General features: G+C 38.3%; 1 protein-coding gene across 10 annotated transcripts in view; it reads left to right on the plus strand.

Annotated features, from left to right (window-relative positions):
- Positions 1-14,995, plus strand: part of pard3ab (par-3 family cell polarity regulator alpha, b) — a 279,421-nt gene that overhangs the window by 250,780 nt on the left and 13,646 nt on the right. For 9 of the 10 annotated variants that reach the window (XR_003675910.1, XM_028472041.1, XM_028472043.1 and 6 more), the window contains one exon: positions 10,299-10,422. Coding sequence is in view for 9 of the 10 variants with exons in the window: in XM_028472041.1 (XP_028327842.1) it covers positions 10,299-10,422 (124 nt within the window). In the remaining variant the exon portion in view is untranslated. Of the gene's footprint in view, positions 1-10,298; positions 10,437-14,995 lie in introns of those variants that run through there. The other variant, XM_028472048.1, reaches the window with a different exon arrangement.

Here is a 14,995-nt window from a genome sequence, read left to right on the forward strand (position 1 = left end):
CTGTGGCTTTACCTCTTCTACACATCTAACTAACTAACGTTTCATGAAACGTGTAAACATGTGGACTACACTTCTTAAACACTCTCTGAACTTAACAGGACAGTACAAGACAGGACAAGAAAAAATGTTTTAATTAAAAATAAAATAAATAAAGGGGAAGGGAACAGGAAAGAGGGAGTCAGGGTCGGAGTTTTTAGGTAGATTATTCCACCTCTGCAGATCTTCTGTGATTTTATCCAACAGTGGATCAAGGTTTAGTTTAATTAGTTCATTTAAGTTTGATGGTATACTCATATTTAATTGTATTTGTGGGGGAAGGATAGTGTGGGTTCTGGCCCGTGGGATTCTATGATTTTTTTTGTTAAGTTGAGAATTGATGATTTTGACCAGGTAATAATGGACTAGTGTGATAGTTTTGAGAAGCTGCTAATGAGATTAAGCACGTCTTCTAATGAGGATTGGGGTTTTCCAAAAACAGTAAAATATAATCTGCATAGAGATTAATTTTGTGTTCCGAGGTGGATGAGTGGTGTCCTTTAATAACAGAGTTTTGACATACAGCTGCTGCGAGAGGTTCAACGAATATTGCAAAAAGCAAAAGTCAGAGTGGGCAGCCTGTCTCCTGTTTTCTTATTGATCTGATATTAACTCTGCTCAGCAACTGCTCGTCCAAAAGCTGAAAGTCTCTGGAAAAGCCATATTTCGTCTCCAATCATCAGAAACACCCACTTGGTCCCAAAGTAGTGTCGACACTGTGCTATGTGGCGTCAGTGAGGGTTTAATCAGAGTCAGTCCTTGAACATGCAGGTGGTGACTGATTCTGCCTGTGTTACAGTGTTGGTTACATCCATTAGCCTTTCAAATTCCCACATCGCCATAGCGACTCTCATGGAAAGCTAAAGTCTTCCTTTAAACTGCTGATTTGTTGGTGCCGTTTATCAACAAGCAGCTCCACTTTAGTCTCACTTAACCCAATAGGCGTGAGTTAATGCGATGCTAAGGGTGGAGATGCTGTATTGATCGACTCCTAATTGCCACATTTTTTTTTGGATCAATTTGGCTCTGTCTGTGACGCAGGGGTTAAGTCCATGTAATCCAAGGTAAAAGTAGGATTACCCCAATCAGAAGCTAAATAGTACAAAGTGAACACGCTAATCCAGGGGTGATCTGGACGTCTGCTGTCCCGTCTGTTTTAGATGTCGTCACCTCCTCAACATAAAGCCCACGTCTTTCTTTTTAGAGTTTTTAAAGTTAATCTGAATTTCCTGGTAAACGCTGCTGGATATGATAATATTATCAGATAAAGACATAGTGTAGGCCTCAGATCTATAAATCAAAGATCATTACTTCATTCTTACATGATTTCTTGTGTTTGCCCCAAAAACTCTGCCACAGTTGTGGCCAAACAATGGTGAATGTTTATTTTGAGGTTTACATGGAAAAATCAGAATCTGGCCAAAATTCAATGACTCGTGGAGTGAGATCATATCACAGGGAATAAACTAGTCCTTGTTTGGTGCAGAATGAAGGAAAAACACTTCTATGCATCTGTTTATGGGACTCCACATCCCACAATGCAATGCCTGAAACAAAATAAAATAAACTGAGTGTTTATGGTCTAGATCACGTGTGTCAAACTTGAGACCCGGGGGCCAAATCTGGCTCTTCAGAGCATCCGATTCAAAAATGACAAAGAAAACATGAATCATTGTTTGAATTACCAAATAATTCAGTTGTAAATTGTTGTTTGAATAAGCATTTTTTGTTTTAAATTATTCCACAAAATCTTCCCAAATTAAATAAAAATTGATCAAAAATAAATAAATCAAAGAAATGTATGTCTTATTGGTTAGATATTGTTGACGTCTTCCATACTTTGTTTAACTCACAACTGGAACTGCAAACTTGGGCACATTAATGTTGAAATTGTTTGTATTCTTACCTAAAACACCTAAAACAACTTGTGATCGAACTGGTTCGTATTTGGCCCCTGAACTGAAATGAGTTTGACACCCTTAGATTTAATCACACTTCGAGCTACAAATTCAACCTCTTACATCTTTTTTCGAAGAACATGATCTTCAATTTATTGATAAATGAGGCCTACTTTACGGCTTTATTGGTTTCCAGCAGCTTTAAATTAAGGATACTAATATTATGAAGCTGATTAAGGTGTCATAATGCAACTTTAGAAAAAGCCTGGTCGCCTGGTCATTCCAAGTCTCTCATGTAAGTTGGCGCATGGAGAACCTGCAAAAATGGCAGCTCTATAGGACATAGATTAAAGCAGGGGTCACCAACACCTTGTGAGGGTCCCTCAGTAGCTCTCGTCACCAATGAGCTCCATCTAGAATCTGATTTACCTTCTAGGATTCATACTAAATAATTAAATACAGATGTAGTTAGTATTTAGTAAAGTTGCATGTGATAAAGTTTTAGTACTTAATTAACCATCTTTGAATATTTATTTTCACTGAAACATTGTGACAAATGTTTGCATGATGCTGCAGATTTGGTGTATAGGTTGTGGTATGTTATATATAATAATATGATGTAAATAAAATTAATATTTTTTTAAACGCAAGGTGAATTTTACAAATTTTACATGTTTTAGTTCAAATTCGTTTTTTGTTGCTAGTAAAATAGTGTAGCTTCATGGGCATTTTCTATAAAATATAGTAAATAAAGTATTGCATTTTGATACTTAAACATTTCCTACCTTTTTAAATGCCTGCTAGCCTTCTTTATTATTTTAGTGTCTAATTAAAGTGATAATATAGTATTTAAGAAGCTCTTTTCAAACTGGTAGCCCTTTGAACTATACAGTACCTATGAAGTATTTCACAGTTTCAGAAAAGTTGGTGACCCCTGTTGTAAATTTCAGCCCAGCCTATATATTTTTTTCAAATAAGCTTTGAATTCCTGAATTATGTATGGTCACCATATTATCATTGTCATCCTTGCTATGAAAAGTTTGGAAGCAAAAAAAATTGCACAATCAAAGTGTGATTTCTGTGACTTTGCTTCACATAAAATGTCTTTTTAGATAGATATAAAACTAATATTAGCATAGTAGCGTACACCAAAAGACTGTTTACCGGAGTGCAAAGAAAGGTCAGTCTTCTTGAGTCAATCAGAGGGATGTGCCCTAAAAGCGGCTCCCAGATAGAGCAATAGCTGTGAGCTCACGTTAGCAAGGACATCCGTCTCTTCCTCGATGGCTGTGAGCCTTCGATCAATGGACCTGGATTATCATCATCAGCATCTCGGGTTCATTTTTCACAGCAGAGAAAGACTCGACCAGCTGCTCGCTCTTTCTCAGAGGCAGTCGAGTCTAGTTCATCCATCTGATAACATTACAAGAAATAACTACCACTGCTCTATTCAGGGGACGATAAGCATTCTCAACACACCATGTTCTTACCCTGTAAAATGGGTTAGTGGAAAATGTTTATTTAACAGGCTGCTGAGCTAGTCAGTACACCAGTCACATCAGAAATGGAAATCCCATGACTACCCGGGCCTAATTAAATGTTTAATCAAGAGAGCGCCTTTTAATTAAAAACTTGATTATTATGAAGTAAGGGTTGTGTGCAAATGAAATAGATAGGGTATCATCAAATATAATCCAGGATTATTAAGAGCGAGGTGAATATTTACTGAATCGGCAACTGTTCATTTGCTTACGGGGCAAACTGGTGCCCATTGGGATGAAGAAACGTAATGAAGCAGACTCCATTGAAGACCCAACAGTTTCAGATGCTGGAAAGTCATGCCTGGCTGTGTTCAAAGACAGCATGGCTGGGTTTGTAGCTTCGGGTACTGCTTTCATCAGAGGCTTTGAAGTGTGAATCGACAGACAGTGCTGCTCTTGTTATCCTCAAGGTCACCCCACTTGTAGCCACTCACCACAAAGGCCCTCATCATAAAACAGAGACAACAGTCACTTGAATCCACCATGGGAGGCCTCTTGCTCTTCACCATGCTGTACTTGCTCGGATGAACTTTGGTGGGCCAGCTGGTGCGGAGGGAGTCGTGGCCAGCTGTTACTCTTTTTAGCAGTGGGATCTGTGTGGCCATCCCAGCTCTGCATTCATCTCAAGAGCACAATGATCCGAATAATGCGCCAAGTATTTCAGCTTATCGGTTATAAAAGTTGTCCGGTTGGTGGTAGGTCTATACAGTGTCTAAGAACATAGATCATTCATGTCTGATCTGCAGGATTAGGCCTCTGTCTTTCAGCTGCTTCTGTCACTTACTGTATATTGCTCCGTGGGAGCTTTCACTCTTGCTGTTGGCATGCTTTGATTGGGATCTGTGAAACTAGTGTCAGTGTCACAGGGGATTTGGAAATGACAAGCCAAATCCAATAAATCCTCTTAGATTGGCATTCACCCTTTCTCTTCTTTCACTTCTATGCTGCAAAAGTCAAGCACTTGAAGCTGTGTTTGTTTTGTTTATAATCAGATCTACTTTAAATACACTTTAGCTCTGGAGCACTGGAAGAAACCGTATTGTAGCAACACAGAGGTCATTTATTTTACTACATTTATAGCCGATGTTGTAATAAAGAGCCATTTAATGAGGGAAGCCACCTTGTCTCTGTAGATGCTGATGAATCTGTTACTTTTTATTTACAAAGCAAAGATGCTGTATTTTCTTTCGGATTCTAATATGAATGTTACCGCTGATAAAAATGTCAACATTAGCAGAGGATTTGGCCATGAATGGTAATCCAGTAACAAATCCACTAAAGTTTGGGTTTCTTGCCTAAATAAACAGCTCTTCATTCATCTGCTGAAGTAAATATTACATCCCAATGATGCCTTTAGTTTTTAGTTTTTAATCTGAACAACAGAGAGAAATATTGTTTTCTGAATAAAAATACTGAATTGTTGGATTAGCATTACAATGATGGGCATTTTTTAGTTCCTTGGATTTTTAACTGGATAATGCAAACTTTGTAGTATAGTTTATTTCCTAAATTTCCCTTTTTTTAAATTATGTTTTTCCATGTCTAAAGAGAGCACATTCATCAGTGGAAAACAGTTAAAGTAACCAAGCTAAACGAAAATTCTGATTTAAAACCTGAATGTCACTGATCTCCATTAAAAATGTCACGTCTTTCAAGCAAGTAAACTTTAAAATGTAGATATACATTTTAAAGACCATTCTTTGGAGATACAAGTTGTGGAGGCTTTTGTAACTTGGCAAAAAGCAAAATTCAAATATACTTGTATAGTATGTCAAGCTTTAAAACATCACCTCATCAAAAGGATAATACCCGTATGAAAAACAAAAGTGAAATGTTAAACCCAGTTAGCATACAATGCTATCATCACAAAGCCTCCTTCTCAGGCACAACATTCAGCTTTTCAGGACACACTCTGGACCATGAAAGTCAGTGTCCATCTCAGGCTAAAAAGCTTCGCTGGCAGCCCAGTCAGCAACAGGCACGGTGCTGTTATTGAGTCCGAGGGACAAATCTTCCCTCAGCAAAGCCACACATCGTGACCTTTCAGCCTCACACTGCTGCACCAGATATTGAGCGAGTCTGTTCAGAGGATGAACCTCATCTGAGAGCAAATTTCACCCTGCTGTTCTTTCCCATCTTGGCTTCTTATGGACAGAGGCTTTGTGTTGCACTGCTGCCCTTTCTTTGATTGATTTTAAGGAGTTTTATTAAAGTAAAGCACCAAAGAGGGAAACCTTTCATTCATTTTTTTCTTTCTCTTTGAGTTTTTGGGTAACATTCAACAAGAAAAGATGCACTTTAAGATTGATGAACATTTTACTGCATTGTTCAGAATCTCACCAGAGAGAACAAATATAGATTCATTCTGAGTCGATGTGTTCTTTCGAACACTTACTTAAGTTCCCACTCTTCTTTATTATATCTTTCCCCTCTCTCAGACATCTGCTTAACATTGCCCACTAACACATACTGGCCTGTCTATTGAAGCTGGCATTGAGGAATTGACCCATAGCCAGAGGGTCACCCATTTAGCGCCCACTGGAGCAGCTGAGCTCTAAAGAGGCCACACAGCTTTGTTACATGTCATGGAGATTAGCAGGATTGCTTATGACAAGTTCCTGGTCTTTCATTAGCCTGGCTGGCTTTGGCTTTTCCATTGTGTGTCTGGAGTTAATGGCTGGCTAAGTTGCTGGGGCTGCTGCATTTTAAAATCTGCCATTATGGCACTATGGCTACCTGAATTTTGAAAAAACACTCAAGTATAGCTAAAAAGTTTTTACCTTTCAATATTGAAATGTGCTATGGAGACACTTTGTCTGCAAATGCATGTCACAGAACGTGCCGTACATGGTCACATGACCACTTCTCTCCGAGAAAACATGGCGCGATATGTGTCAACAGAAGAGGAGACCCGAGACATTTCTAAGTATTGTATTTAAAAATGATTACTGCCACATTAGACATGAAACAACAAAGGAATGCAGAGTGTTTTAAGGAGGTTTGGAGCGTCCGTCTTCCTGTGGCAAAGTCTTGTGGGATGAGATTTCACGGGAGTTACGAGGCTCCTGTCCAAAACAACCATCAATGGAAACACCTTTAAAGAATAATTATACTTTGTCGACATTTAGAAATATCACTTTTATTTTGCAAAAATCTGTAATGGAAAACCAGCTACTGACCCCTGTTTTACAGTAAAAAATATCATGAAACTGTGTAATATTGTCTCCATACGTGTAGGAGAGAGTTTAGCCTATATGTCATGTAGCTATTTCCATTTCAAGAATAACATGAGATTTGACATTCCCATCTCTTTGCTACAGCATTTACCAACCATGTATGGGGAAAATAGCTTGTAAACGCATGATATTGCTGCCATAACATGCATATTCCGGGTGTATTATTACCATTTGTACATGATTTTTGTTTGAAATAATAGAAATATGTGATATATTGCCATTTTTAAGTGAATTTGGTGATCTTTGTCCTTTTTTTGTGAACATGGCCCAAGGTTATGTACAATAAAATTGGCCAGTAGAAAGGCTTAAAGGTAGGGTAGGTGATTTTCTCCAGATACACTTTTTAAGTTTTTGGTTGAAATTGTCTTTATGTCCTGTAGCAGCTGTAAAGTTCGTTTTTTTTAACCAATCACGTCTCCCTGTTCGTTCTCGACCCCTCGCGTGCACAAGCTCACACTCAAAGCGCGTCACCACTGACGGACTTAAAACAGAGTTACTAGTCTAGTTTTTTAACATATATAATGATAAAGTTTAGTGTTTACTTACTGCTGAATGAGACATGAGATGACAACGTTGCTACACAATACAAGCGATGAGCTGACATTTCATCATATTATCAAAACAACCATTCTAATCCAATTAAAGACACAAGAAGGAAAAGATCATCATTTCACCCTAAGTCTGTTAAAATTATCCTTCACTGTAACCCAACAGTAATCAACATTTGAGCTTACGGCGTGTGAAAGCGTTCCAGGTTTGACCTTTTGTATTTTAGAGATAAGACTTTTTTGGCAAAAGTTGAAAGGTCAGACGATGAGTTAACCTTCCCCTGCCTGTTATTCATACACTCCTTCTCACTGTTTGACTGGAAACGTGTTAATTGCTTTCTTCTGTTGAAAGCCAAATGTTTTTAGCCAGTGCAATAGTTAACATTCATGTGCTGTATTTCTAGTTATTGGGAGCTTTGAAATCTTGTAGAAACTTGTCAAGGCTCCAATCAAGAAAAGTCACAAGCAGCACCTTTCAAATTCATTTATGTGGTATTTTAATGAACTTGTCGGAGTATCTTGTGGCATCATCAAGAAATGCTTTTAATTTGATATTGGGCCCATATTAACATTTTCATTCATTTGTATTTACTGCAGCATTCAAGGGAAAAAAACTTTTATTTACTTCACACTACGAGAACCACGTAACATATTAATTGCTCACAAAACCTTTCATAGTTTTGTCTTCTTTGGCTTGAAATTGAAATTACGGTAACTAAAATATACGAAACACCAAAGATAGGATGAATTTTTGGAAAACTTTTTAGCTCGAGACTTTTTCCCTCATCCAAAGGGGTAATATTTTCAAGGGTGTTTATTGATTTGTTTGTCTATTAGTGGAATTATGTCAAAAGTACATAACATAGTTTGACAAAATATTAACCAAAGATAAACCTTGTGCCATGGAAGATCCCATTAAATATTGGCGACGATCTGGATCAATTTATTGATTCTGGATCAGTTTAGGAAAATGTTTAAAGAAAGAATAGTTGCACGGTATGAACTTGATAGGTAGATATTTGAACAGTATATTGTATAAGTCTTAATTTAGATAAAGAATAAACTTCTGGTTTCTATCATGGTCATACTGTATTGATTACAGAGTGACTGTAAATGGACAAAGCATCTGTTTCAAATGTTTATTTGTGTCGTAATACGTGCTCCTTTTCAGTCATGGAATATGTTTCAGTTGATAGTTGTTTTGCTTTGTTGCTTTGGAATTGTGTGCGTTTTCTTTTTCTATGTGGAAGATTTTGAATATTGCCATGATCAACAAATAACTACATTAAATGGAATAATCCCTATCTATCATAATTGGCGAAATTTCTAAAATGTATATCTCGGGTGTAATGAACTGATATTTTTTAAATTTGACTTAGTTATGTTTGGTTGGTTCCAAGTTTCATTTGGATCCAAATAGTGACTTTAATTGTTATTTTTCCCCAAAAACAATACTGTTGGCCATACATCAGTACCTACTGTATTTATCAGTATTAATGGTGATAGAATTTTGTTCCAAGGCTTTAAAGTGTGAATGATCAATGTACCATGATCAGGATCACTGATCCAGATAACTGTTATTACCTGGCAAAGAGGAGATTCGGAGCTTAGTGGAGGTTTGCTTTTTTTTTTTTTAAAGGCAAACATTTAACAATAAATCTGGTCAACAGGAAGAAGCATTGGACAATGTTTCTCTTGGTTTCATTTGAAGAAATGAAACCAAGAAATGACCAAGTTTACCTGAATTGAACCAACAAACAATCGGTTGCAGGTTTTATTCAGATGTTGCCTGAATTCCATTCGGTGTGAGTTATGATGTAATCATCATCATCATCATCACTTAATTTCGGACACATACAAGTAACCTGGCAAGAGCCAGATTGATGTGTAGCCCTCCCTCTAACTCCAGTTCTCCACGAGTTCTCCACATCAATCTGGGTCTCTGTCTGACGAATCCTTTCAGAACCAGGGAGGGACATGAACAGCATGCTTGAAGCTGATTGGGCGAAGCCCCTGTCCACCATGATTTGTTTTAGCCAATCACATGGTAACAAATGATGATGTCGTCAATGGCATGCGCCGCAGAGACGCTGCTACAACAACAACAAGGCTCCGCTGGTGAAAACTTTCATTTGTGATAGTAATGCTGCGGTCCTGATGTCGTTGAGTGACATCCTCCTGCGTCATATTGATTCGTAGCTATGCTAATAGCGGAAGCCCAGCTAATTCCTGTCCCCGCAACTGCGCATGCGCTAGTTTTGCTTCGGCACTTCTGCCTTCGTCACACCCGGATATCCCGCCCTAAACCACAACACTACCTCATGATTCGGTTCGGATTTGAAATGCAAAGGCGGGAACAACACAAGATGAATTCTGGTGTTTGTGAACACCAGGAGAATCCATCTTGCAGGCAAGGTTAATACACAAGGTTGATAGAAGACATAACACAACAGACATCAACAAATAAGACACTAAAAGTAAGTTTACAACATGTCCCAGTTCCTACGTTTAGAAAGAAGAACCTTCAATAGTTCATAGCACTTTCCACAGGTGAGGGGCAGGTTATGAGTGACCCTGCCTGTCTGTATTTGTTCTGTGTACCATGAGACACTGCCGGCGTATTGTTGGAAATAAACACTGCGGGCCTTAAACAGACAATGGCAGTGCGGTGGCTGAATGATAGGAGGCCGCGAGGGGAATGGCTGAGGCTGTGAGGGGAGTTATTGTCCTACAGCTCACCGTTCACCACTTGTCTTTGTTCATTGTTATGAATAATACATCAGAGACACATTAGTTTGATTCATATTGCTGTTGGCCCTCGCTGTAAGCCCACTATGGCCTCTCTGCTCACTTATCACATCCTGCGTTTTTATCTGGGGCTGCTTTGCCATTTTCAACAGTGAACTTGATCAATTCACGTTTTATGCACGCTGGGCAATAAAAACTTAATCCTGGAGGCCATTTATTTCTGCCTGTGCTCATCACTCCATCACAGTCGCTCATATACTCATCCTTCTTTTCTCTCTTTTCCTTCACCAGTAACCGGCTAACCCCAAGCAACCACGACCGGATACAGCGGCTCAGGCAAGAGTTCCAGCAGTCCCAGAATGTCCCCGACGACCCCGATGATCGCAGAAGGACCTACAGCTTCGAGCAGCCCTGGGTAAGTGTCTGAAATGTGACTCAAAGCTTCTGCCGGACAGAGAAGAAGGTCGAGCAGTAACCTGTGAACACAGAACACCACGGAGCACGCTGTTAAATCTCACTAACAACATAAACAAGACTGATGATCCAGATTTAACCCAAAAGGATATTTTTTGGCTGGTTTCGCTCGTGCTAACAAACCCCTTCACTGTTGAATGTTGAACCATCTGCATGCAGGAGTCCTCACACCGTCTGTAACAACCATCACTAACCCCACCCACCTGAAAGCTCCTCCTCTACTCATCCATCCATCCATCAAACTGATTTCTGTCTCAGTCTTCATAATGGACCCACCCACCATCTCATGGACATTGTCCCCAACATATTTGTGTTATTTCCCTTTTTTTTTTAAATGCCTTTTTGTTCACAGGTCATAATGTGGTTTTAGAGTATATGCGCAGGTAATAACTCATCATTTTTGGTCATTTGTGCATTACGAAAAAAACGAGGTTATTTGAATCGAACAAATTGTGTATGCCTTTACATTTTTTTTTACAGCTCGTAACATTTTGCATATCCAGTATAGTTTAGTTCTGCGTTGTTGCTCTGCACCTCAAGTGTACTTGGTTTTACAATAATTAAGAAACAAAAATAATGGTTTTACAATAGTTTCTTTACCTAATTATGCTAATTTTTCACTGTAAACGCTATCATGTCCTTCCTAACACACTAAATAAGGAAGCACATTTTGTAACTTGTTCAAATAACATATAATTTTCATTTGTTTAACCAGCTTTGTAACTACATATCAATTTTAAATGTCTATGGTACAATAGGTATTATGATTATAGCACTTAAAGCTGGTTTTTACCTGACACGTATTTGTGTTGATTTCACTGATGGTGGATTGTTTGTAATATTTTGCTACAAATATTATTTGCTGTTTTATTTCTTCCTGTGTGAGTCATTTTTTTTTTTTTTGAAGCACAGGTGACTTTTTGTATGTTTCTGTACAAACTTGTTTTATTGCTGTTCTCATTGTAACGTTAATCAGTCATCGCCTTGCAATGGGAACATTTGGTTCTCTGGGTTAAACTATAAATGAACTGATAAAAGTGATGAACACTCATGAACCTGATTATCCATGCTCTGGCCTTTCATTTTCAGGCACTATTTTACATAAAAGTGAGTCGTTTGGTTGGATTTTAGGCAGCGTTAGCCAAATGTTTGTCTTTTGATGGGGACTGACGGACTCACTGGCATTCCAGGAAGCTTCACACACAACAAAAGCAAGGCAGTGTGGGAAAGGAGAGCATCGGTCACCTCTGCCTTTGTTTCACAGCGTGCTCTCAATTAAAGATCTGGACAGACTTACAGCAGCGATTGTTTACATCCGACGCGGTCTGCTTGTTCTTTGTTCCCCCCAATTCATTTTCCCATGAAATCCAAGCCTTATAGTGTTAGCGTAGCTATATAACAACAAAGTAAATTCCTCCTTTAGCCTCCGGGATGTTTTACAGTATCTTTGACATGGATAAAAGTTTGTATGTAAGGTACTTGTGTTAGGTAATACCATCTTTATGCGTTCTCTGTGGGTGTTAAGCATCTAGTTTATTCTCAATCTGGCACTCAGACTTTTAACAGATGGCTGTTTGTTGTTCAGCAGCATATGCCTTTTCTATATTTGTACCTATTATAAGAGCTACAAACATTTACAGCAGGTGCTTCTGATTCTTAAAGGAGTTGATGTTAACTAACTTTAGGATCTTGTGCAAACAAACATGATCAAACATGCTTGAAAAGTATTTAGTTGTTACATAATATGCTTTTAATTATCGTGCTTTCAGCCTTGTTTCCTCGACCAAGTTTGTACTACAACAACTTTACACCACTTACAGTAGTAGTTTAACTAAGTGGTAACACTTTACTTAAAGGTGCAGTCTGCAACTTTCAGATCTCTCTCTCTTTCCCCCCTCCGTCCCCGCTGCTCTCTTGCCCTGCCTCCAAACTTTCCAAAGTCCCTCTCTCAGAGGAGCTAACAAGCTAACGTTAGTCCGACAGCAACATCACAGTAATATAACATGCTCTGTTAAAAGCATATTACTGCAGTGCTTCTCTCTCTCTCTATGTGCACACACTTCAGCAGCAGCAGCAGCAGCAACACAGTGTCACTTACAGCAGCCCACACGGAGGCTGCTGCGCGCACACAAACAACACATGCACCACAGATTTTTAGCGTAACAATTACAAATCAAACATAATGTAAATCAAGCAGCAGTAATTACCTTTCAAGCACAAAAGTTATCAATTTCATCTTCTTCTCCTTCAGACCAAACACTAAGAAAGATCTCCCTCTAGCTCCAGGAAAGGGGCGGGGACTGTGAGCAACAGCTGATCCTGAAATAAATAACCTAATGAAAGTTGACCTTTCTCCTGTGTTAGCTTTTTGTTAGCATCTGTCATGATAACGGGTCATAAATCAGCTGTGAAATACACTAAAAACAAATATCTATCATCTCATTTATTTCCTAACGTTGTTACGCTTCCTAATCAATGAAAATAGAGGTTTTAATATTTTTGGTGTCAGTATACCCTTCGAATCCCCAGTTTAGCGTTACATTACAAAGATAATTGACAGTTTTTATGGAATTTTCATGGCAATTACAATTACAATGTCAATTATATAAACTCAATTACAATATAATTATGATTATGACTGCAACAGCTTTTTAAAATTACAATTATAATTATGTCATAATTGTAATTAATTATCAATTACACTATTACAATTATAATTGACCCCAACCCTGGTTAGGGTGAGGGGTTAGAGTAACGAACAACACCTACTGACAGCCTTCATGACATCTTATTCATGCTTATGACGAGTTGTGTCATAATAATGACAGCGTAATGTCAGCCTTTATGTATAAAACTTAAAGTGTTACCAACTAAACTAAGCTCTTTTCTCTCCACGACGTAACACAAGCTTTATCACAAACATTATTAAATATGAAATAAATCTATGGACGGTGACTTTATTTGAGCTGAAGATAAATAACCATAAAGTAAATGTCCTCGTAAAAGAAAGTGTTGGACAGTGACTTTGGTCCAATGATCTCGTCTGATTGGTTCACCTCACACCAAGGCTGTCTGTTGCATTTGCATGTTAGACTCATGGTCTTTGGAATTCATTGACCCTCTTCCTGCCATGCATATGTTTGATTTTAGTCCCACATTTGAGTGATGGGCTGCAAATATCATGGAGGCAAGGAGTCCTTTATCTTTAGTTCACCTTCATGTGCCTCAGTCTGTCATAGCAGCGCTGTAATGAGCTGCTCTGACATTAATACAAGGCTCGACCCAGGCACCAGCACACAGCTAACCAACAAGCTAACGACCAGAGGCTCACACATAGAAACACTACAGTGGATTAGTTCATTTCCAGTTAAAGTAACACATTTTTTTTATCATAAGGAATGAAACAAATGTATTTGTAGAAAACGTACACATCCCCGGGAGAACCTGTGAATTCTGTTCAAAGACTGGATCAGACTATAGACCAAATATGTCAAACTCAAGGCCCAGGGACCAAATCTGGCCATGTAAAGCTCCCACAATGGCCCACAGGAGAAAATAAAAACTACAGGAGAAACATGACTCGTCATTTAAATCATCAACTTCACGACCTCTGAATACACAAATTCAATGGAACTGCACATTTTCCCACGCCTGTATCACATGATATCAGTCATTTTTAATCTCAAACTGTTGTAAATACTCTGAAGTTTTCCAAAATCCTACAATCTTTCTCAAATTATTAGCCAAAAGTTTCACAAATGAAATAGAAATTGGTAACAAAATCATGGCTTTGATATCTGTCACTTATTGCTTGGATATTATTGGTTTCTTACATACATGAGATACTATTATACGTGGAAGTGCAAACTAGGGCACAAGAATGGTAAAATTCCTCATTTTACGGCCTATAATCTTCGGCCCCCAATTAAACTGGTCTGTATTTGGCCCCTGAACTGAAATGAGTTTGGCACCCCTGCTTTAGACTGAACGACAACAAAAACACAGCAAAAGTAAAGGATAATATTTAGTTTTCAATATTTGTTGCAATTTTACGGTTTTTGTGTCAAAAAAAAGCTCAATTTGATAAAAACTTTTCAAATGTCTCTCTATCTCTTTACGTATACTGTGTGTGTATAAAAGCTGGATTGTGTTACTTTTATGTAAATTCTGTATATTCATTCATACACACTGACATTGAGCAAAAGTATTACTGCTACCACTGTACATACAATAGAGCCCCCTTCTTTTTTTTTTACTGTAGTTTTCCCAAAGCAGAAGGATTGTGGGTAACTTGGTCTAATTCCATCAAGGATGACTGATGTCCGCTCTGCCAGGCTCACAGAGCAGAGCTTTATTGCACTCGTTTGTCGCACCATGCGAATGGCTGAGTTTTTTTTCTTCTCTTGGTATTGAGGTTTTGGAAGGCTGTCGGCACATTGCACAATTCCTCTTGCAATTTACAATAGCATGCTTATACTTTTATTATCTGCCTTGCTTTAAGGCATTTTTCCAGT

Source organism: Gouania willdenowi, chromosome 17, assembly GCF_900634775.1.
Source record: "Gouania willdenowi chromosome 17, fGouWil2.1, whole genome shotgun sequence".
NCBI lineage: Eukaryota > Metazoa > Chordata > Actinopteri > Blenniiformes > Gobiesocidae > Gouania > Gouania willdenowi.